Source organism: Patiria miniata, unplaced genomic scaffold (genome assembly GCF_015706575.1).
Source record: "Patiria miniata isolate m_02_andy unplaced genomic scaffold, ASM1570657v1 HiC_scaffold_2, whole genome shotgun sequence".
Lineage (NCBI taxonomy): Eukaryota > Metazoa > Echinodermata > Asteroidea > Valvatida > Asterinidae > Patiria > Patiria miniata.
The window spans coordinates 5,669,644-5,696,246 of record NW_024037058.1 but is presented as its reverse complement, the minus strand read 5'-3'; the positions used below and the strand labels follow the sequence as shown (position 1 = coordinate 5,696,246).

General features: G+C 39.3%; 2 protein-coding genes across 7 annotated transcripts; one reads left to right on the top strand and one right to left on the bottom strand.

Moving 5' to 3' along the window:
• The first annotated feature begins 2,650 nt into the window (after nucleotides 1–2,650).
• LOC119726160 lies at nucleotides 2,651–25,897 on the top strand. 6 transcript variants are annotated; one of them, XM_038197775.1, is made up of 5 exons: nucleotides 17,816–17,852; nucleotides 22,872–22,952; nucleotides 23,664–23,761; nucleotides 24,499–24,586; nucleotides 25,225–25,619. In XM_038197775.1, exons 1-5 carry the CDS (start codon nucleotides 17,835–17,837, stop codon nucleotides 25,240–25,242), a joined length of 303 nt encoding a protein of 100 aa, XP_038053703.1. In that variant the 5' UTR covers nucleotides 17,816–17,834; the 3' UTR covers nucleotides 25,243–25,619. The 6 variants fall into 6 exon arrangements, with proteins under 6 accessions (XP_038053702.1, XP_038053700.1, XP_038053703.1 ...); XM_038197771.1 differs by lacking the exon at nucleotides 24,499–24,586 and having other exon boundaries at nucleotides 25,225–25,897; XM_038197776.1 differs by lacking the exon at nucleotides 23,664–23,761 and having other exon boundaries at nucleotides 17,819–17,852; nucleotides 25,225–25,612.
• Nucleotides 9,261–11,228, bottom strand: LOC119726871 (E3 ubiquitin-protein ligase TRIM71-like). Its single transcript, XM_038198724.1, has 2 exons — nucleotides 9,969–11,228; nucleotides 9,261–9,353 (listed from the first exon to the last, which is right to left on the bottom strand). Exons 1-2 carry the CDS (start codon nucleotides 11,226–11,228, stop codon nucleotides 9,261–9,263), a joined length of 1,353 nt encoding a protein of 450 aa, XP_038054652.1.
• Nucleotides 25,898–26,603: the final 706 nt, after the last annotated feature.

Here is a 26,603-nt window from a genome sequence, read left to right as displayed (position 1 = left end):
AGGATCGGAGTAGGGGTTGGGTTGGGGATGTGTAGGGATGGGTTGTTGTAGGGGTTGGATAAGGGGAGGGGGCAGTATATAGGGATCAGAGTAGGGGTTGCATGGGGTCAGGTGGGGATGTATGGGTGGGGGAATGGGGTGGGCGGGATATTGGAATTCGAGTAAGGGTTAGGGTGGGGATGTGTAGGGGTGGGTAAGGACAGATAGGGGAAGATAGGGTAGGTGGTGGGTGTAGGGGGTTGGGGTAGGGGAGGGTACGGGTCAGGGGAGGGGGAAGGAGATGGGGATTGGAGTTTGGGTGGGGTTTGGATGTGTAGGTGATAGGGTGGGGATGATTAGGGGAGGATGGAATGGGTGTGGGTAGGGGGTTGGGTGGGGGAGGAGGCGGGTTGGGGATGGGGTAAGGTTTTGGATGGGGTAAGGTTTGGGGGAGGTGGTGATGGTGCTGTGTCTACATGTACATGTATACCCATTCTTGTTCTGCATTTGTGGCGACTACACAAAAGTTTTCCCATGGTAATACAAGTATGGGGAGCAGAAGACACTGTTGGGGCTGCAAAAATCCACAACTGGGTCCTAATTACCCTAACAATGGAAAACTCCCCCATAATACAGTGACGGCTAACCTATATACACATGTATTTATTAGGTAATCTGTTGACTTTTTATGTTGACATTTAAAAACTGACCCCTACACCTAGGCACATCAACAAGAATCCTGATCCCCTTCCATCATGCCCATCCTCAACCCTACCTTCAGCCTCCCTTCCTGCCTTGGACAGCGAGCCATGGCGGCTTTGCCGTTCTAGTTTAATTTTGTGATGCGCTTTAAGTGTCTTTTTAGGCGGATTTTGGCGCTTTATAAATGTTCATTATTTATTTTTGTTAAAGTGCTTTTTAAGCCATTCTGGATAAAGAACATGTTGGTATTATAGGGCTAAATGTTCACAATCATCGTTTACCTTTCTCAAGAAATATCTGAAATTTTCAATGAAATATCAAGAAGATTTGTCCCTTGGGCTTAATTCTAGTCGTCATAAGTTTATTATAAACTTGGCTTGTCTATGGCTACAATGCAGCTGCTATACCAGAAATAACTCCAATGCTTGCGTGATGTGAATGAGGTCAAAGGTGATCTTTAAAAAGCACAAAATGTGACTTTTTTTTATAGAACACAAACATATAGGGATCAACCACAGAAAAAGGTGACATGCCTAGATATAGTTTTTGCATGTCTATCTGTGTATATTGTCCTTTGGTGTTTCTATTTGCTAAATAACTTTTGTTTTTTGTTTTGAATTTTGTTTACTTATTAATGTTTTGCCAAAGTGTTTCCTGTTTATATGTTTCCAGTTTTATTGGGTTTATATTGATATATGTTAATTGTTTTGTATTTTTCCATTACCTCATGATTGCATTTTGGTTTTTTTTTGCTTTACTTTGTTAATTATGTTTGTTTGTTATCTGTTCTTTGTTGTGATATGCAAAGATAAATCAGAATAAACGGAGTCTTTGAACTCCACCTCAGAGAAAAAAAACACCGAAATTCCTTGACTGACTAGATGTTCAAAAGTGTTAAATTAAGCCAAACATATCTATAGAAACGATTATGTTTTTCTCTCTGAAATATGTCAGCAGTATGCTAAAATGAGCCTTATTTAAATGAAATATAAAAACCTCATCCAATTACTAAAAATTGTAATCACTTCACAGTGTTTGGTTTTGTTCCATGATCTTATAACTTTTATTAGATATTCACTTCTTGTCAGCAAAGTTCATTAAACACAATAGATAGAGGGCGCTACATTGCTTTTTTTTTGTTCCATCGCTTCAGATCGTATAGAGGGCGCTATATCCGAAAACAAAATCTAATCAAGGGAATGGGGCGTTGTGTACACTGGTTGTTGCCTGTAATTTGAAATTACTTAATATGCACGTGGCGCGCGCTTTATATCAACAAAATTATGCCGAAGTGCTCAACAGGGGGCGCTATTGAATTGAGTCGAAGTTTCTAGGCGACGCCTGCAAAAGTACAGATGCAAGTCGTGTAAATATTTCGATCAACAATAAACAAAAAATCAGAAATAGAACTCGTAAGAAATAGTCGGAATATTTTGGCCTGGGAACCAGACTACCATGATGTACGTGCAAACACGCCGCTGTACTCTGGCTGGGACTTCTTGCACCGTTCGCCCACACAGTCTGGCCTTTTTCTGTACCTCCGTCACGTCAGGCCGCCACCGAGGATATGTTTACTTTGTGCTTCAAACTTCTACTTCTCTGCAGCTAGCTACATGTTTACATCCTTTTCAGCAACTTACTGAGTGCTGGGTGAGTCTTCTGCACCAGCTTGGCGAGTGGACATTGTTGTGAGCTACAATTTACAAAAACTAGTCTCGAAAGGATTAACTCCGGGTAAAGAGTGGCTTCACCACCGACCACCGAATCGGCACGGCTTCCTCCCGGGACAGCAGGCCCAGCGGAGTCTGCATGACGAGCCTGCTGAGACCGCACTTCAATTCAGCAAATCAAGTGATGCACGGGAAAACCAATGAACTGAGTTTTGACTGGTCACTTGAACTAGAACTTAGTTGCCCCATGAGTTGCTTGCCACGGGTTCATTTCATCATGAACATGAATTTAAATGAACTGCAAAGATCGAGTTTAGGCTTTTGTGACAATTTGGAGGTTTGCTGCTTGACTTGAGAAAAATCTGCATGCAGTCTACATGTGAATAAAAATATAGGTGAGTGAAACCTTTATTTAATACTCTAAACCAAACAGTTATGGGCAATTCCACAGAAATATAAACTCCAATACCGAAATTTAAATGATACAAAGGCCCACTAGTGTGGCCGCGGCTGGTTGTTTCTTGTACAATCTCTCATTCTCAACTGAATCCAGTGTACAAGAAACAACTGTTGAATCGCAACTTGCGCTCCTGAGTGACAAGATTGATTTGCATATGCGATGTCACAGCTTTTGGGTCATTGCTTCTTACATTAAAAATGGCTGCCATCAACAGACAATTTTTGGGTGCATGTGGGTTTCAGAAAGATGCTTTAATTTCTCGAAAAATTGGATATAAGACAATTAAACAACCCGGAGGAAAGAAGCTGAGACATCACAGAATACAACTGTCCGTAAAAGATTTGTGATTTGTTTCGGACAAACTCCTCAATAGTTTGGGAACTTGGCGTGTGGCCATGAGGTGCATTACAGCAATACCGGGGCCATGCTACTGGGGCTATCTGATGTCTTGTGTCAAGAGGCCTAAACTTTAAAAGAGTGTGCGGGAACCACAAAATGTTAACTCATATGCAAGCCAACTCATACACTGATTAGTCAACTCGTACACATGCAAACTCATACGTGAAATAAGCCAAGTTATTGTACAATACCGTTTCCAGATTGGATGGAGACGAGAATCGTCGACCACATCTAATTTTATCGGCACTTACTTTTCAGGTAAATACATTTCTGGAATTCCAAAAGAGAACAGAATCTGTTTGTTCCCAGAGTGCAGGAGATGCGATACAAAATCGCGCACACCATGCGTAGGCTAAATGACCACCTAGTGTGAGTTGGGCAACAAGCACCGACTAGCACGGAGAATTTGTCCAGACATACACTGATTTGATTTACACATACGAAGGGCACTGTATTTGGCAGTATATGTTAAAGTCTACAAATGCAGCGGACTGTTTTTGATACACAATTTAAATTCTCACTACAGGTGGCATTGTCTTGTCGTATAGCACACGGTGTGGGCCAGGACAGTGTGTACTACGCTAGTCTATGGTCATGAATGCGTATGAGTTGGCCCGTGTAGGAATTGGACTGTGAACGAGTTGGTCCGGGTACGAGTTGTCCTGCGTACAAGTTTGTCACGTACGAGTTGTCCTGCGTACAATTTTGTTGCATACAAGTTGACCTGTATCCGTTCATGTTATAGCTCCATGGTTGTGCCCCGAGTTCAGTCATGGTGGCGAGTTAAAAAAATGACTTTGCACAACCCGACCACTGTTTATTGTTCTGATCAATCTTCTTCTTTCTTTCTGTCTTTCTTTCTGGACAATAATTCACACCTCGGGTTTTCTCCTAAACGGTATTATGGTATGAACTTGTAACTTTCGACATATCGACCCTCATCCCTAGTGGTGCATGTTTATACTCTGATGTCATGATGACATGAAAGGGTGTCAAATTACAATGTACAGGCAATTATGATTGAAAAAAATGACGATCTTCTTTCACCTATAAATCGTGAACAAAATTATCAATTATGTTCCAACCATCTATACTTTGTACATGGTTTATTCCACCAAATACTTTTGGTATAATAAAGACAAAGTTGTTTCCCATAAAACTCAACTTATGTATAGACTCCATAGTGAACTCATCTCCAGAAGAGTGACGTCATCATGACGTCATCAGGGGTCACGTGACATCATCTCTATTGGTGCACATTTTAAGTTCCTACATGTATATGTATTTCTAGAGAACTGCAAGTCCGATTTGGTTCAGATTTGGTATGTAGGTAGACCGGGATGTTTTACGCGATACATGATCGATGTGACATCACTGTGACATGATCATATGATTTGTAATGAATTTATGAATTATTAAACCTAAAGCCATATCTTGCAAACAGAACATGCTGAATTCTAAAGTCTTTTTTGTAGTTGGATTCTTGACATCATCATGTACATGTAGTCATCACAAATTTATGTTTGTGAGGTGCAATTTGAAACTATACACGGACGTCGAAACTCTGCAAGTCCCCCTTTGGCAGTGAACTTATCATAACCCCGGACATTAGATCCTTTGGTTTTCCCTCAAACTTGACAGATGCATTAAAACACTTTTACATTTGCATCGGTTGATGTTTACGTCAAATGTTGAGCACCATCGGCAATGGACGCCACCATGTTTGTTGGGTGTCATGACCTACGACCTCCTATCTGATGTCTTTTTGGACAGTTCACATCACATGGTATGATTGTGTCATACGCGGATTTTTTTGAACGTAGTGCGGTACGTTTTTGAACTTTCACAATGAGCAAATAGTTTGCTTTTCTAGTCAAATTATCAAAAACTGCAGGACAAAATGTGGAGAACTTCTACAATATCATTCTTTCTTTGTGTATTTCAGTAGAACTGTCAAGAAAATCTAGATTTCTGGAGCGAAACGAATGAATTTTAACATCCAGCTGACGGCCTAAACGTTTAAGCCAGCAAAACATAACTTGATATATGTTTATTATATTGTGTGCTCGGATACTGTAATGTCATTGGTCGAAAACGGCCACATGTCTTGTCTATAAAAACATATGTACAATGGCTCATAAACATGTACAATGTGTGTTGCGCGACGGCGTGTAGGACCTGTACGCGTGCTGGACTGAGCTGCGTGCAATGCATATGCACAACCACTCAGTCTCGGGTACGCCTGCAGTTTTCACCGGTTACACCACACTGATTTTTTATATTTCTTGCAGGGTAGGTTACAAGCATTTATCATATTGACTTTCTGATACGATGTAACAAAACAATTGTTGACTGCTGTGATGTGGGATATGCCGTTTATAACCTCCTCGGGGTGCATAGCACCAGAGGTGAAATACACACCTAGGGTGTTGTCATATCCAACATCACACCAGTCAACAATTGTTAATTGTAATTGAAGTCCGAGCAAGAAAGAGAAAAAGTCATGTAATATGTGTTGTCAATTTGTTCACTTTGAAATGTAGGCGCTATATGAAATGTCAGTGGCAGTCAACTGTGAGGAAACCAAGAAACCTGTCTGCAAACACAAGAACAGATTCCCCAATGTACTTCAATGTACAGGTAAGTTCATTTTGTAGAAGTTAGTGTAATTTTAAATAGACTGTTAAGTTGAAAGTGGCCTCTTGAGGCAAACACTTGTTGGCACACTCACACTGCATTGCGAATTGTTCTTAATTGTAGGGGGACGGGTGCTGAGGTAGTCTATGGAAAATCCCTTTCACAGCTGGGGTCTATTATATGCAAGCATATAATTATGGGTCATCAGTAACCCGTTATTGTCATGTACACGATCTAAATAAAACCAAACATCACATCTATTATGCTTTTACATTGTGAATTCTGTTAACAAAAACAGCCTGTGTCAAGCGGCCTGTATTGATATATTACGTGATGCGCGAATGTGACCTTGCATTATCATCACATCATATTTTAAATAACGCGCGTAATGTGGATGCCCTCTTTCGCATTATGTCTCGCCCACAATGAGAGTTTGCATATGGTAACAGTTTTGAAAGCAAATGTCGTTTTATTTAGATCTCTATGCCTCTTGTTGTATTACAAAAACATGGCATCAAAATTGACCAATCAACAGCTAAGTCCAGATTTCAGAATTAAATGATGTCATGTCGACTGCAATTGGCTAGCGCGCAGGTTCGCATACATTTGCATGCGTAGATATATCAGACGTTGGACCAGAGATGGAGAGGGTGATACAATGGGTGATACTCAGACTAGTGTTAAGGCTTCATTCTTACTAAACCATTTTGTATTTCAATTTATAAAACAAAGAGTGGACTGCAACATTATGCAATTAAAGGGGGTTGATACCATCCAAATATTTTATTGGTTCGTAACTAGTTTTCATTGTAAATATGTAAGGGACTGTTAAACCTGATATGATGTTAGAATTCCATCTTTCTGTGTACCTTTCAAAGGTGTAACTATGGGGCATGTGTCTCTCTCTCCCCCCCCCCCCCCCAACTCCATTTGAAATCTTGAATTGCTCACAACAAATGTATATGTTACCTTCCTTGCCCCCCCCCCCCCTTTAAAAAAAAAAATGGTGAACCCCCAGGTGCCCCCTAGAAGCTTAACCCTAGTTATGTTGCTGGTACCTTAAGAAAGTTCCAGATCGCGTACATTTCACTCCCATAGAATGTGTGATATTTATAAGTTATCTATAGGTGTGGTGGGTACTTGACTCCACCCTCGGCAACGATACGATATCAGTTCTTCCACTTGTTAGATGTCAAGTTTAACTGTTTTTATGCCCGTAATTTAAAGAAATATTTACAAAAATATTGTTTGTATAGGCATGCCCCATTCATTTTGGAAAAACAATTCCATGTTCTGATTTTTCCCGTATTAAGTGGTTGCTAAGTTCAACAAATTTTGATCATTTTTCATGTGTCACTTTTTTGCTGAGGATTTCTAGACATTTGAAGTTTTCACAGGACAATAAAATACTGAACATAAAACCACATGAGGTGATCTTTAACATACAAGAGATTTCTTTTTACAAAATTTTTTTTTGTTTCGATAAAAATGAGCAATTTTCAAAGCTGACTGTAAACAGTGTTGTTGTAGTGTTTGTTTGTTTTTGTTCGCAATACGTGGTACTAGACCTTAACAAGCCTGACTAATTTTCTAAGATCATAGTTACATACTCAATATATTTTGAGAGCATTTGGACAATATTCAAATGCGGTCAATCAGGAGATAAAAAAAAACAAGAGAAAATGTGTTCACAAATCTGATTACTTGATAATCCCCTCTACCATTATGTACAAGTATAAATGTTGGGGAAACCACTGATGTTATGTTTTTGTCAAAAACAAAATGGTCCTAAATGTAAAAAACGACAACTGAGAAAAGACGGTTGTTTCATGAAATCATTGTTGCTATGTTCTCAGAAAACATTTTTAAAAATGTCTTCGATAAAATATACAGTGAATGAACTAACTAGTGATACAATAACAACGGCTTCCAAATTAAGTGGTCTTTAAATGATAAAATACAAAGATATCTTTTTGAGTCACATCATCGGTGTAAAATAGGCAGCCCTCATTATGTATGCAAATAACCCTAGGAGTCACACATGCCCAGTGGAAAATGCAGCTGAAACGTATGTGAGATGCTGATTGGTAAATAACAGACTTTGGATCTTGGCTGAAGTGCCATTGTTGTCATGGAAGCTGCGTTCTCTTGGAGAGATATTCTGTAATTAAAGCAAATGCTCATTGCTTCATTTAGACTTTTTGGTCTATCAGCATGTAGCAAACCAATACTTATTCAAAGAAGTAAAAGCCTCAATCATTTATGGAATAAACTAAACTATTATTGTAATGATATGGATATATACCTCTCACAAGTAGGTCATTCTATACATTTAGGGTCCAAAGTCGGACATTTGTTTTGTCCCTGTAACCTCCTAAATTATCATTTGCCAATCAAGTGGCATTAAAAATGACTTCAAACTAATTAATATTTATTGGGTAGGTTATGTGATTCACAAGCATTCTTGGAGGAAGAATACACACATAAAGGAGTGCATCTTCAATTACAAAATCGTAGATGCCAGACGTATAGGGACAGGAAAAAGTAGACCCCAAATTAATAAAATGTTCCAATGCATCCTTCTATTGTAGTATTTAAAAAATCACATTTGAGATGGGCAAAAAAAAAATTCATTTTACAAATGTACATCCATCATACCGACCACATTTACAAACATCCATGTATCATTGCAGTAGAATGCACAAGGTTTTCATTTCAACTTGGTTGTAAATGTAATGAAACTAATGTTAATTTGATGAGACACTCAGAAAGCACTGTGAAAGAGACAACCACGGGATTGCATATGATTTAGTTTTAAACTATCGTTTGAGTTCAAAATCACACATATTTCATCCATGATTTTGAGTATTTACTTTTGTCTCGTGTTCAAAAGGTGCAAAATCTTTCTCATTAAAAAATAAGTTGCATTAATTTAAACTCGACAATTTTCCCAATAACTGAAAAATCGAATAACAAAATTTAAGGAAATATTCACATTTTTTACAGGAGTAGGGTTATATTTTATACTTGGAAAACACATTATGCATTGACTTCGTATTTGCTGAGACAATCTGAGAAAATTGAACTAAATTGCCTTTCTTGGTAACACTTTCCCTCTCATTGATAATACTTTCAAAATGTACAATGCGTTATTTGCAAACAATGTGAAGGGTCATTCCTTTGCTCTCATTATTGGGCCACCAGATCTAGCATTTGATAGGAAGTAGGCTTAAAGTATAAGAGTCGACACATGCAAACACCAAAGACCTTAGAAATAAACCAAATATACAGTATTGTAGAAAGTTGTTTAAGGGAATGAACTTTAAAGTTCTTTGTCAGTGATAACAATGATCAATGTCCGATGGAAGTGGTTGGTGGATACACTGGATAGCCCCAGTTTAATTAATCTGTCCTTACACTCGGTGATAGATCTGTACAGACTCTCCTGCAGCCACTACCAGATCACCACCTGATGTGAATGTGATGCCACGTGGATCACCACATCTCTTGATCACACATCCAATGTACTTGCCATCAGGACTGTAATGCAGAATATCACCTGGATGTCCGAACACAGCAACATAGATGCTGCCATCACTATCACAGCACACACCAGCAGGGTGCCCATCCTCGTGTATGTTGCTGGTCATGTCTACTGAGAATACACTGGCACCATAGTAGTCTACACATACCAACCTTTGCATAGGCCAGTTTGTGTAGATAAGGCGGTGATTGTACATTGTCAGATAATATCCAATCATTGGAGCAGGCAGTCTCTTGATGAGGGATCCTTCTGGGTTGTGTAGAGATATCTCCGTTCCTGCATAACCTACTGCTATCAGATTGCTGTCATCCACTGCAAGGCATGTTGGTGCGCTGTTCCACCCTCTAGTGGCTCTACCTGGTGTGAACTGATGGAGGAGCTGATGTTGCTTGTTGAAGACCTTGACTACTGAACCATCTAGAGCAAGGAGCTTGTCATCCTTGCTCACTGCAATACACCATACATCATCAGTAAGGCCATTGATTTGTAGCCTTTGTGGGAATGAAGATTGTTCCTGGTGATTATTTGGAATTGAAACTGTGAATAGTGCATGTTCTTCCAAAAATACATCAGATACTTGTAGTGCGAGTATATTATTGCTAGAGTGTGCTGCAACACGTGATATGGATGTAAACCATCCAAAGTTCTTGACATCAGTCTTTGGTTCCCATTTCTCCTTCACACATGATCTTGCAGGTCTTGGTGATTGCTTAGCTGCAGCCTTTGGCTCTTCTTCCAGAATGAGTCTCCCAAGTGACCTCTCACCTTCTTCAAAGTCCATGAAGGTCAACTTGTCAGGAACTTGCTGTGGCTGTTTCCCTGTCAATTCACTGAGGTTATGCAAGAGCTTCTGCTGAAGTTCAAGAATCTCATAACAGCTTGCTTGATTCATGATTTGTTTCACCTCCTCCAGCTTGTGCTCTGTCTTGGTCACCTCTTTGCTGTTATTGGCTTGAGCTGCATCAAACATTATGATTCTCTCTTGGTAAATCGTGTCAGTCTCTGTTAACAGTTTCTGCTCCTCCTGTCGGATCTTGGCAACCTCTTGGTCAGCTATTTCTGAGATTTTCTTCTTGGTGTTTGCAAACATGATGTCAAGTTTCTTGCGAGTTGTGCACGCCTTCTCTATGGTGGTGTTCAGTTCTGTTTTACTCTTACTAACTTTTGAGACAAGTTCTTCAACTTTTTTCTTACACTTTTCAAAAGCCTCAGATAGGCCGATGAGGGAATGTTTTGGATTCCCATGATCAAGAACAGTACACGTGAGGCATATGACTTGCTCACATGTGTCACAGTAGACATTGAGATTCTGATCTGGATGCTTGCCACATTTGGGAACTTCTTCTCTTAGTTTACTCTTGTAGACAATCTCTCCTGATCGAAGTTGAGCCAGTGTGTAGATTTTGTGAGATTTCATTAGGGTTAAACGTTCATGAGCCTTTTGACATTCTTGACAGAGGAAATGATCACAGTCCGTGCATCTTGACACAGCCTGATTCTCCTCATCACAGGCTTGGCATTTAATTTTTGACCCTTGACCTTCCAGTAGCTTTTCCTGCATTGCAACTTCCTCCACCAGGGCACTGAATGCAAAGTTATTAGGGAGATCAGCAACCCCAGACTTTTTCAACATGGTTTCACGTCTGCACAGAGGACATGTCAGCTCTGTACCACTAGGATCTTGGCTCTGTCTGAGCTCTTGGAGGCATTGCAGACAAAAACTATGCAAACAGTCCAGCAGTTTGGGCTGCCTGAAACGGTTGGTGCAGATGGAGCATTCCAGATGATCCACACTAATCTTCTCCAATACTGATTGCACTGTAACATTAGATGCCATCTTCACTGGTTGGTTTGATGTGATAGGGGTAGATAGACCTTAAATCTGAAAATAAAGCACATTGATTAAAAGGTTTAGGATTTGCATGTATTCAAATTTCAAATGATGATATAGTTGTTGTAAGCATTGATAAGTTTATACAAAACTGCACCTGTTCAAACTGGCAAAATCAAACTTGATAGTGAAATTCCAACTCATGTTTCTTCTGGGGCAGAAATGTCACAAATAAAATATTTATTTTTGAACTAAAAGATACGAAGAGAAAAATATACAGAAGTTGTCCGATCTTGAACTGGTTGCGATCAGGATAAACACACAATATCCGCTTCACCAGGCACAGTATTGTTCTGTATTGCTACATTGTAGCCACGGAAGTTGCCCATATGCCTGCCGTATTTCCATAAAAACGCGGACATTGTGTGGATGGAGAAACTTTTAATAGAGAAACTGACGGTTTTCAGGCTGTGTAGTGATATTGTAAATGGTAAATTTCATACTCTAATCTTTTTCAACAATGCCAATTCCTTTATGTCATGTTTGGTGGAAATACAAAATTAAAAATTGGCCAAACATTGTATATTTTTTGTTTCAATTGGCAAAGAATTTTTTTTGAATCAGTGGATCTGTAATCCAAAATATAAAAAATGTGGCCTAAAGTGTTTTTTGTTTACGTATATATGAACTGGAAAATAAGAATTATTTAATTGATAGCGTGGTTGTATGGTAGGTGCAATGAATTTAGTTTTTCTGCATTTCATGCTTTCATGAACTTCTTCAGACTGGTTTAACAAACTGCTCATGGTGCATCAGAGAAGGAAACTGAAGTACAGATAGTGTTCATTCGTTTTGAACGTACGCATGATGGGCATTTACTTTTCAGCCAATGAAAAGCTTTGCTTGCCACGCTCCACCCACAGTTACCGCCCACCGTGACCATCCACCGCCTTACTTTTACTATTCAAATTGTTTGCTGCATGCAAGAGGATTCCAACTCGTTGAGCGGTACAAAAATCTAAATAACCAAAGAGGATCTCTTACAATGAAAGCTGTCTGACACAATGCCTGCTGAATCTCTCTATCGAAGCAATTTTGCAAGTACATGTAGGGGAGACGGGGGTTAGTTGGAACGATTTTCACAAAAACCTATCCATAACACAAACAGATTTTCTTCAAGAAACAACAACTATGCCAATTTATTTATACATGTCATACCCCCCAAATTTGCCATTATTTTAATTTGTTGTATGACTAGAGCAAGTCTATTGTTTTCAAGGTGGTTATGCTGCCTCATCAAATTCCTTCTTCTTGTACCCTCTGTGGTGTTGCCCTGTGTCAGGCATGGTTCACATGTATTATGTAAGACAATGTGGGGGGCAACAGCCTGGCCTGGAGTGATGGGTTGTTGGTGCGCGGGTGCGGCATTCCTTTCCTTGCTCTGGTGTAGAGTACATCACTCTCCTTGCTCTGGACTGGAATCACCTCTGTTACACTTTCATTATTTTGTAAACCCATCATTTTCCTGGCACAGGTAAGTTTTCCAAATTTGTCTTCATTTAAGTATATATTTATCACTAGTATAAGTTCATTAGTGAACTGATATTTGTCTTTGAGTATTTTCAGAGAATATTTACTTTTCATTCTCAACTTCCATGCTTGATGATGAGTCGATAGTTATTTTCCACTATGAAACTTATTTGAATGAGTTCTTTCCTTTGTACATAGTGATTGCGTCTGATTCCAATTCATTCTGTTTTTACAATATTCTGCTCTATATTTGAATGTATCTTTATGACTTCTGTTTGAAAGTTATCTTGAGTGGATCACTTCCAATGGTCCATGGATTCAGTTTATTTCGTGAAAGATAATTTATGACCTGATTCATTTATATTTCATTTGGACTGTTTGGAGTTTCTGAATGATAATTAGAAAGAGTGAAGTTGATGTAGATATATGTTCAACCTATGGCTTTTAACTTTTCAAGTTGATGCTGATTTATGATTTCACATCATAGGGTTACTTGAACATTTTGAAACTTACTTGAACTTTTCTTGCTTATTGATTGCTGAATAGTTATTTTATTCTTTAGATTAGTTGAGCATTCCCTTTAGATTTAGATCAGATATAACTTGAAGTTTAATAGATGTTTGATTCTTGTGTGAATGGTGCCAATTCTGAATTATGAAAATTCATTCATTGGAAGAATTGGTTTGTTTAATTGCTATAGCTTTGAGTTTTATAGTTTGCTCCTTTAACTGTAAGTGTATTTAGCCTATGATTTAGCCAACACATTTTTTGTATTATCACAGTCACTAGTCACAGTTCTGCCACTTTAAGCTAGCCTGACCATGTGTGGGTCCAGCCGCTCTGTTATCTGAGACATTCTAGCACTGATCTTATCTTGTAAATCTTGTGTGCAAGACTCTGTCCAGACCAGGCCAGAATGTGTGAAAGTTTTGGTTGACCTTGGGTACACTGTAGATTGCTCATTTCGTATGCACGAGAATTTACTGTTGTTTTATCATTATCCACCTGTTGTAGGCTGGTCGCACTGTGTTCGTTGTTTATCTTTTCTTAAGAACTGGCCTTAGGCTTGTGTTTTGGTTATCTCAGTGTGAGCCCAGATTAATGAACTGTGGGAATAGTTTCAGTGTTTTGGTTTTAAGAAGGATTTTATGGATCTTCTTCTGATGAACCTAGTTATTTTTAGGTTTAGTTTATAATATATTTTTAGTTGATACTCTTTTGGTTATTTTTTATAGACTTGTTTATAAAATAATTTAGTTAATTATGATTCCTTTTCTTGCTCTGGTGTAGAGTACATCACTCTCCTTGCTCTGGACTGGAATCACCGCTGTTACACTTTCATTATTTTGTAAACCCATCATTTTCCTGGCACAGGTTCTCCTGCCGTTTGTCATGTTGGACGAGGACGAGACCTAGCTGTGCATTATTACTTCTTCTACCAGTCCTGGAGCTGAGTGACGATTTTCTGTTCCGCTTTCCTCCATGTCACCTTTTCATCTCATCACACCCCCTGGCCGTCCCCTGACGAGTTGCGTTCTTCCGGAAGTTGCAGTCGCTAGTTTTCCGCCTGCTGCAGTCCTTTGACGTCCCCGGATCTCCCCTTCTTCTCTGATGTTTTAATTCTCGTTCCGTGAACTTTGTTCTTTTCGTGAACTTTGTACTCGCGCGTTCGTGGACGTGACTGGATTCCAATCGTTGGTCATCGCTGGATCTGGACAAGACCATGGGAGACGCAACTGCGAACAACTTATCCTTTTCTTGCATTGTATAAATTGTTGTAATCTGTGCATTTTCATTTTTGTTTACATATCCATTCTCTTTGTTTATATTGTGTTTTGACTTCAAGTTGAAGAGTGTTTGAGTGATTTGAATTAAAACTCCTTTTTAATTCGAACTGTAAATACACCTATTTCTGAAAATTTTTATTTCTTTGATTATTTTGTCGACTGAACCGGTTGGATTATATCATTGGGGTTTTCCTGACTGGAATAGACCCCGCGACATACACATGTGTGTTGCAAATGTAGCATATAAAATTCACAGAATTGTTGATGGTTATTTAAAAAATCCATCTTGATCACAACTACGACATGCGTTCCAACTAACCCCTCCTATGGGGTTAGTTGGAACATGGTATGGGGTAAGTTGGAACTTGGTATGCTGTTAATCTGAAAGTATACTACAATTACTTAAAAACTGCATTTATATTTGAGTTTCAAGTAAAATAATTGTTCCAAGCAGTGGTGAGGCTCCTAACATTTTTTTTAATTAACAAACTGGCAAGAAATGGCACAAACAGCATCAAGACAAAAAAACACAGGAAAATTGCGAGGCAAGAGTCAGCTACAAGCCTGATCATAAAAAGAAAACATCAAAACGGGAAATTTAACTCCCCAAAAATAACATGAAAAGCTTGCATAAAATTGAGGTAAGGTCAACGTGACCTGTCTATGTGCTTTCAAAATTGTTTGCCAAGTCAGAATATTTCCTCAATTATCATCATTATGTTCCAACTAGCCCCCATCAAAATGTTCCAACTAGCCCCAGTGGCCCATGTGACATTTGTTTGCTCACTCTACAAAACAGGGGCTCCAATAACATATCTTTTTAACCTTATTTTGTAGCTTAGTACTGGAGCATATAATACCCCCAAACTAGTCACTGTTATCTATAAACATCATTAAGAAAGTACACATTTTTTGAATGGTGAAAAAATTACTCAAAAGGTGAAAAAACAAACTTATCTTTCCCACTTGAGCACTATTGTTGCAGTGTTGCTGCAGGCAATATGGTAGATGGCTGTTGCTAAGGGACATCTCTTGAGGGCAACATTTTATAAAATTTAATTAAGATGATCAAGAAAAATTCATTGTTTCAACTAACCCCGTGTTCCAACTAACCCCCATCTCCCCTACATTGTACATGATGTGTTTTGAACAAAATCTAGTCGGTAAGGCCAAAAAAAAAAGTCTGCGGTTTCTGGTATGCGTGCGCGTCGCCGTAGCCATGCGCGTTGGCAAAATGAAAAGTTTTTTTTCAATGAAAGATGATGTCTCAAAACCGCCAAATTCACTGGTTTGACTGGAATTCTGCTGCTGCACAATTTTAACGAGTTTTTAGATGGGGTTATGATCGAGAATAAGCTTTATGTGGCCTCTCTGGACTCCCATATATTTGCACTAAGTTTAGTCGGGCACCATTTGCAGTCATCAGCCGACATTTGAAGCCCCCCCCCCAAAAAAAAAAACAGGTAAAAAAAAAAAAAGCCGCGTCGCCACACCACTTTTGGGGCAAGCTCTATACCAGGAACCGGAGACTTTTTTTTTTGGCCTAAAGTGTTAGTTTTTTACGTATATATGAACTAAAAAATAGGACTTATCCATTGATAGCGTGGTTGGTACATGTAGGTGCATGTGCATGAATTCAAGTTTCTGCATTGCGTGCTTTCATGAACTACTTCAGACTGGTTTAACACACTGCTCATGCTGCATCAGAGAAGGAAACTGATGTACAAATTGCTAGTCAAATGTCTGCACAGATTCCTATGCCAATTCTGGTTACATTTGTCAAGCTTATTCTCAACTAAACATACCTGAATGATGTCAGAAGATATTTCTGCAATCAATTTGGCAGTTTGATGAAGAAACTGGTGGACTATTTGGTGGATTCTCACTCTCTGGATTGACTGGAATGTCTGTAGGGTGTAGCATTGCTCACTGCCTGTAAATTCCCAATTCTATAAATACACCAGACTGCAATGGATCACAGGTCACACAGTTGAACTTGCATTGCCTAGTCAACAGATATTGTTATTTTGTGAGCCCCTTTCAAAGGCCCAGTTTCTGGTAACAATAGATTTACCAAGGGCCTGTTCCAGTCACTGTGTTACACTGAAGCGGAAATATGAATTGAACACATTTGCAATATGTTGAACTGTAGGCCTACATGTACATGTTTGTACATTTGTATGAAGTTTATATAGCAAAGGGAATATATGCCAATGTATGCATGACACCATTACAATACAACATATAGAACATCATAAGTTAGTTATTCCTGTCAGTCCCATTCTGAAATATTTAAACCAACATACAGCATTATATGGTATCGTGGAAATGTGATATTTCTAGGGTTCACATTTCCAAAGGAATTTTCATGATTATTTGAAGACTGTAAACAGATGTCTATACTGTGCATGAATAATTGCAATGCAGAAATTTGATATGGGATCGCAATATGAGATATTTGTGATGACTTTAGTTTTAAAAGTTTTTGAAAAATGTGTTTCAAGTAATATATATTCCCCAGCAAGCATTGTTTCTTTTGGTGTCAACCTTGCAAAGAAAACAAAAACATGTAAATAATCCTTTTAAAGGTTTCTCGCATCGAAAGTGAGTTCATTATGGGCGATGTGTGTACTGCACATGGACTGCAAAATGCAGCCTGTGCCCCAGTGTGTAATGTGTTGGCCATACATGTACATAGCACCCGAGGCCAAATGCAGCCCTTGGGTGTTAAAAACGTCATATCCCACACAGTGGCCTATCCAGCATTTGATGTCAGGGGGGAAACCACACTGCACATCCCCGAACACTTGGCCTCCGGTGGGGGGGGGGGGTGCTCTTCAAAACTGACTATTATTATGCATACTGGAAAATATATGCCGATTTTCACAGCTCAATGTAATGGTTTCGGAGCTTGGTTTCTTTTTTTTTCCTGTCGGAACTCTCTAACCATTTATGGAAATAGTTACTGAAAAAATATCTTTCAAAAAAGCTGCTGGGGGCAGGGGACAAGGTGCACACCATCCCCTCCCCTGCCCAATCCCCTCCCCCGCCCCATCCTCTCCCCTGCCCCCTCCCCTCCCGTGCCCCCTCCCCTCTGGATACACCACTGCTCCCACATCACATTAGTCAACAATTGTCAAATGTAATTGAAGTCCGAGCTAGAAAGAGAAAAAGTATTGTAACATGTGTTGTCAATTTGTTTACTTTAAACTTCAGGTGCTAAATGAAATGTCAGTGGCAGTCAACTGTGAGGAAGCCAAGAAACCTGTCTGCAAAAACAAGAACAGATTCCCCAATGTTCTTCCATGTACAGGTAAGTTCATTTTGTAGAAGTTAGTATAAGTTTAAATAGACCGTCAAGTTGAAAAGTGGCCTCTTGAGGCAAACACTTGTTGGCACACTCACACTGCATTGTGGATTGTTACCCCTCAGCCGAGAGGCTCGAGGGGTATTGTCATCGCCTAGGGCGTCCGTCCGTATGTGTGTCTGTCCGTCCGTCACTGCGTCCAGGTAGCTTAGTTTCCGGATGATAACTTGAGTTAGAAATGTTGTTTGGGGTTGTAACTTCGGTAGGGCGTTGCCCTTAGGAGTAGACAAGTTGGGATTGGTTTTGAGTTCAAAAGGTCAAAGGTCAAGGTCACCATGGTGAGTTAAAGGTTAATGGTTTCCGGATGATAACTTGAGTTAGAAATGAGATTTTGGTGTCTAACTTTGGTAGAGGGTTGCCCTTGAGAGTAGGCAAGTTGGGATTGGTTTTGAGGTCAAAAGGTCAAAGGTCAAGGTCACCATGGTGAGTTAAAGGTAAATGGTTTCCGGATGATAACTTGAGTTAGAAATGAGATTTTGATGTCTAACTTTGGTAGGGGGTTGCCCTTGGGAGTAGGCAAGTTGGGATTGGTTTTGGGGTCAAAAGGTCAAAGGTCAAGGTCACCATGGTGAGTTAAATGTAAATAGTTTCCGGATGATAACTTGAGTTAGAAATGAGATTTTGATATCTAACTTTGGTAGGGGGTTGCCCTTGGGTACAGGCAAGTTGGGATTGGTTTTGGGGTCAAAAGGTCAAAGGCCAAAGGTCAAGGTCACCGTGGTGAGTTAAATGTAAATGGTTCCGAATGATAACTTGAGTTAGACATGAAATTTTGGGGTCTATCTTCAGTAGGGGGTTTCCCATTGGTACATGGCATGTTGGGATTGGTTCTGGGGTCAAAGGTCGAGGTCACCATGGTTTCCGGATGATAACTTGACTCCGGCTGAGGGGTTTCAACAGCAACGCTGTTATTTTTCTTAATTGTAGGGGGATGGGTGCTAAGGTAGTCCATGGAATATCCTCATGCATAGCAAGGGTCTATGATATGCAAGCAGATTCGGCAAGTAATTAATGCAAAACAAGACTGTGTCTTGATCTCGATATTCTGACAATTCAGCGGGCGCCTTCTATATCGGGTCTAATTCGGTAACCCGTTGTCATGTACATCTAATAAAACCTAGACACGACATATACTATGCTTTTACGTTGTAAATTATGTTAGCAAAAATAGCCTACGTCAAGCAGACTGTATCGATACGTTACGCGATGCCCAAACATCCTGTGACTTTGAATTATCATCATATAGTATTTTGAATAACAGACGTAATGAGAATGCCCTCTTGTGCATTCAAGTTTCACCCACGGTCAGCGTTCCTGTTTTGAAAGCCAATGTCAGGTTTTATTAGATCTCTATGTCCGTTGTTGTATTACAAAAACATGGCATCAAAATTGACCAATCAACAGCTAAGTCCAGATTTAGGAATGAAATGATGTCACGTCAACTCATGGCTGGCACGCGGGGTCACATACATTTGCATGCTTAGATATATCAGACCTTGGACCAGAGACAGAGAGGGTGATACAATGGGTGATACTCAGACTAGTGTTATGGCTTCATTCTTACTAAACCATTTTGTATTTCAATTCATTAAAAAAAAAGTGGACTGCAACATTAGGCCGTTAAATAGGTTGCTACCATTCACACCTTTTATTGGTTCGTAACTAGTTTAATTGTAAATATGTAAGGGACTGTTAAAACTTGATGTGACGTTACAATTCTTATTTCTTTATACCTTTCATTGGAGTAACTATGGTCCACGTGTCTCTCCTCCCCCCCCCCCACTCCATTTGAAATCTTGAATTGAACACAACAAATATTATATGTTACCTTTCTTGCTCCCCCCCCCCCTTCAAAAAAATTTAATGAACCCTGAGGTGCCCCCTAGAAGCTTAACCCTAGTTACGCCGCTGGTACCTTTAGGAAGTTCCAGATCACATACTTTTTACTCCCATAGAATGTGTGATATTTATAAGTTATCTATAGGTGTGGTGGGTACTTGACTGCACCCTCGGCAACCATACGCCACAGTTCTTCCACTTTTAGATGTCAAGTTCAACTGTCTTTACGCCCATGATTTAAAGAAATATTTACTTTCAATATTGTTTGTATAAGCATGCCCTAAAAATGCTATTGCTAGACATTCAGTTTGGAAAAACAATTCCATGCTCTGATTTTTCCCTTGTAAAGTGGTTGCTAAGGTGCCAACAAATTTTGATCATTCATGCGTCACTTTTTCGCTTAGGATTTCTAAACATTTGAAGTTTTCACAGGACAATAAAATACTGAACATAAAACCCCATGAGGCGATCTTTAACATACAAAAGATTTGTTTTTACTACATTTTTTTTTTGATAAAAAAGAAGAATTTTCAAAGCTGACTAAACAGTGTTGAATGACTAGCCTGACTGACAAGCCTGACTAATTTTCTAAGATCATAGTTACATACTCCATATATTTTGAGAGCATGTTGACAATATTCAAATGCGGTCAATCAGGAGATAAAAAAAACAAGATAAAATGTGCTCACAAATCTGATTACTTGATAATTCCCTCTACCATTATGTACAAGTATAAATGTTGGGGAAACCACTGATGTTATGTTTTTGTCGAAAACAAAATGGTCCTAAATGTAAACAAACAACAACTGAGAAAAGACAGTTGTTTCATGAAATCATTGTTGATATGTTCTCAGAAAACGTTTTTAAAATATCTTCGACAAAATATACAGTGAATGAACTAACTAGTGATACAATAACAACGGCTTCCAAATTAAGTGGTCTATAAATGATAAAATACAAATATATCTTTTTGAGTCGCTTCATCGGTGTAAAATAAGCAGCCCTCATTATGTATGCAAATAACACTAGGAGTCACACATGCCCAGTGGAAAATGCAGCTGAAACGTATGTGAGATGCTGATTGGTAAATAACAGACTTTGGGTCTTAGCTGAAATGCCATTGTTGTCATGGAAGCTGCGTTCTCTTGGAGAAATATTCTGTAATTAAAGCATATGCTCATTGCTTCATTTAGACTTCTTGGTCTATCAGCATTAATTAGCTAACCAATACTCATTCAAAGAAGCAAAAGCATCAATCCTTTATGGAATAAACTAAACTATTATTGTAATGATACGGAACCTCTCACAACTAGGTCATTCTATACAATTAAGATCCAAAGGCTGACATTTTCCTGTCCCTGCACATCCGAAATTATCATTTGCCATTCAAGTGCCATTAAAAATGACTTCAAACTAATTAATATTTGTTGAGTAGGTCATTTGATTCACAGAAGCATTCTTGGACGAAAGAGTACACACATAAAGGAGTGCATCTTCAATTACAAAATCGTACATGTCAGACGTATAGGGACAGGAAAAAGTGGACCCCAAATTCATAGAATGTTCCAAGTGCATCTTCTATTGAAGTATTTAAAAGTTTATAAAAAAAAAAATTAAGAAAGGCAAAAAAAAAAAAAAATTCAGTTTACAAATGTACATCCATCATACTAACTGCATTTACAAACATCCATGTATCATTTCAGTAGAATGCACAAGGTTTTCATTTTCAATTTGGTTGTAAATGTAATGAAACTAATATTAATTTGATGAGGCACGCAGAAAGCACTGTGAAAGAGACAACCAAGGTATTGCATATGATTTACTTTTAAACTATCACTTTAGTTCAAAATCACACACATTTCATCCAGTTGCTTTGGGATAATTTACTTTTGTCACAGGTACATGGATGTGCAAAATCTTTCTCATTGGAAAAACAGTTCCATTCATTTAAACTAAACAGTTTTCACAATACTTGAAAATTCGAATAAAAAAATTTAAGTAAATATTTACATTTTATACAGGAGCAGGGTACTTGGAAACACATCATGCATTGACTTCGTATTTGCTGAGACAAATCTGAGAAAATTGAACTAAATTGCCTTTCGTGGTTATACTTTCTCTCTCATTGGTAATACTTTCCCTCTCATGGATAATACTTTCCCTCTCATTGGTAATACTTTCCCTCTCATTTGTAGTTCTTTAAAAATGTGCACTGTGCTATTTGCAAACAATGTGAAGGGTCATTCCTTTGCTCTCATATTAGACCACCAGATCTAAGATTTTATAGGAAGTAGGCTGGGTGTTGAAGTCAAAGATTTTCCAAAGGGGAAGTGGTTGAGGTATTAGAGTCAACACATACAGAGACCAAAGACCTTAGAAATAAACCAAATACACAGTATGGTCGAATGTTTTTTGAGGGAATGAACTTTGAAGTTATTTTTCATTGATAACAACGTTCAATATCTGATGAAAGTGGTTGGTGGATACACTGCATGGATAGCCCCAGTTTAATTAATCTGTCCTTACACTCGGTGATAGACCTTTACAGTTTTGAGTCATCAGCTAATGTGAGCTATAGAATCATTATGTTGGCAACAATTTTAATTTGGAGGCTAAAAAAGTGTGTGTGTGGGGGGGGGGGGGGGGGGACACAAACGATATGATATCCCCTGACTTTAAAAAAGTTGGGAGGGGGGACTTGTCCCGCCTTCCCCTCTGATTGAAACCATGGATACTCAAGTCTGCTGTGTAGAAGAAAAATAAACAAAAATAAAGAGGTAAAAAATGAACTGACAGTACTTAGTTTTGGAACGTAGTTTTGTTTTGTTGTGGGTTTTATTTTCCTTGACTTTCTTAATATTTATCAACATTTTTAGCTAGTATGCGGTTGGTGTTTTACATGCATATCAATAGCATTCAACAGCACTACTCTTGCATATATCATTTAAATTGTATTCATCATAACAAAACTTGTTACTTTTTTTTTTTCAGTGATTCAGCATCAGCAGTGCTTTGTTACAAAATTTCCAAAACTCACATTTTTAAGGCTTTCTCTTTTATTGCATCCCAGTTCAGTGCATGCATCACTCAATTTGAATATTCATTCATATTTTGTGCCCTCCATAGGCTGATTGGTCCATTGCTGAGATGAATGCTGAGATTGGGGAGAGCCACGCCCACCTCTACACATCACAGACTGATGAACAGGTACTAACACAACAGCAGTAATGTGGTGTCAGTCTAAGACTATTTGAAATCGGTATATGGGTGCTCAAAAAGGGCGGGGCGTAGAGTCATAAGGGTAAGAGAGGTCCTGTCATTGAGGCACTTTTTTTGCTTAATGCTACAAAAGTGCTCAAAATATGCAGATGTTTAACAAAGTTGCAGAGTCACGTTTTGAATTGCGCCCAAAATCAGCATCCGGGACATGTTCTCATTCAGCTGATTGCAGCTATGCGATGCCACGCAACGAACCGATAAATAATAGTTAGCAATGGCGCGTGCTTGTGTGACATGTCAGTGCTTGCACGCACCCGTTCACAGATTCTTCAAATTACAAACCTTACTACTTACTTGATGTTTCTTTGGAAATTGCCGCCTTTTACTGTTTTCTGAAAATGACAGCATGCTAGAAAGAATACTTTCACAGGGAGTTTATCGCCATTACTATATTTAAACCAAGTAAGCTTTCAACAATAATTTTGTCAGTTACTTTTTGGATAGCCGCAAATGATCTACCAAACTAAAATTTGGAGGCCTTACAAAATTGAAACCGCAGCGGTCGGTGCGGCTTATACGCCGGTGCGGCTTATACGCCGACTTCAAATCTTAATTTGCAGATTTTTGCGTGCTGCGGCTTATACGCCGCGCGGCTTATATTCCGAAAATTACGGTACTCTACCTTTAATTCTCCCATAGACGAAGCACACAAACACACATGCGAGAACTGTACATGCGAGAACTGTTCTCAACAACAGATTGAGGACTTTAATACATAGTCTTGTAGTCCTCACACGGTATGTAATTTACACACTGGTCCTCACACAGAGTATGCTTACTCCTTTTCATTAATATCCACAAGCGCATAGGTTTATTTAGGTGCATGGCTTACAGCAGAAGAGTAGTGCATAGAATCCTTAGAAAAGAAGAAACTTTTGAAAGGACCCGCCATGCAATGGAATTCTTTTTAATGCAGTCCTTGATAATGCACCTTTGTGTCCTTCCTTATTTTCAATTTTCGTTATTCCAAGATATTTTCAAGGGTATTTTGGTGTTCTTTGTTTTTATGTTAATGCAAAATTCCATATTCATGAGCAAAACTGTGATGTCATTCTGGGCGGATACCTCAATGTTACATCTATTTCAGCACAAGAAGTTGCTAGAATTTTGGAAAGTTTGCTGGCATAAATTTTCTTTTCTTTGGTGATTTCTTTGGTGATTTGTTGTGTCAGTACATGGCAGTAAGCCAATGAGCAAACCTTTCCCACAAATGATTTCAATGAGCGAGGAATTTTGTGAAATGCTTATAAGAAGTGCATTTTTCAATAAAAAGGAATGCGAAATAGATAATTCATTAAAGAGGAATAAAAAATTGCACAAAATGTGTTCATAAACTAATTTCATCACAAATGTCCTTTCAAGAATTGCCACAATTTGTCTGTGTGCTGCAGCCTAGTATGATGGTTTGATTGCCAAAGTTGCTTAATCATAGATGTTGATCTTTTATGTATGGTTTTCTTTCTTAACATTTCAGGAAGCCATGGCCAGGATGCAACACATGCGCTTTGCCTTGGAGCTGTCAAGCATTGAAGGAACCATATGCAGCTACAGAACTCACTCAGGTATAATGGGCCAATCTCATAGCCTAGACTTCAGTCAAGTCTGTAATATTGGCCGGGTTTGGTCCGCCTGCCACATAGCACACCGTACTGTACCAGCAGCGTTGACTACCTCATAACGTCCCGGCGTTGACTACCACATAACGTCCTGGGGTTATGTGAAGTGCATGGTATAATAACACGCAGGAACGATACCTGCATCCTTGACCTCATATGTGTGTACGTTGATTCCAATTACCAACTGGAATAATCTGCAACCCCATTGTACACAAGGCATGGACGTGCTACCAACATTGGATGGAGCACTCTGATTGGCTATGAGTCAGGAGGATATGAATATTCATATTCACCTGACATTTATGCATCTGGGTGTACATGTGACATTCCCATGGATATCATATTTCACTGACATGCATGAACTTAAGTGGGGAATGCAGCACTAATTCCTGGGTCGTTTGGAATCCGTGCAACATTATTAAAAAAAACAAGAATTGGACACTTCCTCAGCAATGCAGCGATACAATTTTGGAATTCTGGATCTAATGGCTCTAATGACCATGAAAACTTCTCCAACGCATTGTCAACGAAAAAATGCAAAGCTAAAAATATAATTTATAACATATTACATGTTATTGTTTTAGGCCTGGCAAATGGACTGATGATTGCAGTGATTGCCGTTACCGCTGCTTAGTCCTCCTCATTATTGTCATCATCCTCATCACTCTGGTCATCAGAAAGGTCAAGGGTAAGAGGACAAGGAGCCAGTCCTCCTACCAGATGACTATCCCCCCTCCCCACCCCCCAAACCAGTGCTCCCAGGATCGGCCCGGCAACGCCAGTGATGAAAATTGTTTCACTGCCGTGGGCGGGGCCACAGTAGAGTCCACCATCAGTACCAGTGCAGGGTTCGACCTTAGCGGTGGTCCGCTGGCCAAATGCCAGTTGAATTGCCGGCGGACCAGCTGAAACACCTTGCCAAGTGGTCCGGCTGGCCAGCCAAATAAATCTGCGTCAAAAAAATGGTTGTTGTATTTATTTGGTTTCTTACTTACATTCGCTATTTTTTTCAAAAGAAACCTCCGTTATTTTTACAAATTCGCTTCGCGATATGACTACTTCGCAACTCGATGTCACGGTGACTTTCATCATGTGCGTAAACCCAGCTCAATGCGGCGATGACTGGTTCCCGCCGCGCCAATTTAAAAGACACGATGAAAATGCGGTAACTAGTCTGTGCACGGCTATGCGATCGATTACTCCTAGAGCCTCATAGATTAAGAACCCCGCAAAATTGTTTTCAGCACAAAACACTAATTAAGTACAAAAACGTCCCATCAAAATGCAGAAATTTCCCAAAGAACCGCTCCACAGTTTGCCCCTAAACTCCGTACCACATCTCATGACATACTCACAAAATATGCGCAGAACAAACATCGCTGGATTTTGTCTTTTTTGGGGCTAAAATGATGAAAAATATGCCCTTTCCGGACTGAGCTACTTGAAACGTGCAGGATGATTTTCAGTTCGCTCGGAGCGCGCCGCGGGGGGTACGGTACAAGCACTTGTACGCATGCGCATACTATCATTTCGCTTGTACCGTACCCCCCGCGGCGCGCTCCGAGCGAACCGAAAATCATCGTGCACGTTTCAAGTGTCAGGTTGGCTCAGTGCGGAAAGGGCATATTTTTCATCATTTTAGCCCCCAAAAAGACAAAATCCAGCGATATTTGTTCTGCGCATAATTTGTGAGTATGTCATGAGGTGTAGTACGGAGTTTGGGGGCAAACTGTGCAGCGGTTCTGTTGGAAATTTCTGCATTTTGATGGACGTTTTTGTACTTGATTAGTGTTTTGTGCTGAAAACAATTTTGCGGGGTTCTTAATCTATGAGGCTCCACTACGTGGAGCCTCATACTTTAGTTCTAGGAGTAGCGATTGACAGCACTAGCATGGCTATGCATTGTGCAGACGCCAGGCACGTGCTCTGTCAACTGGTCGGATTCGACATCGTAAAAATGCCA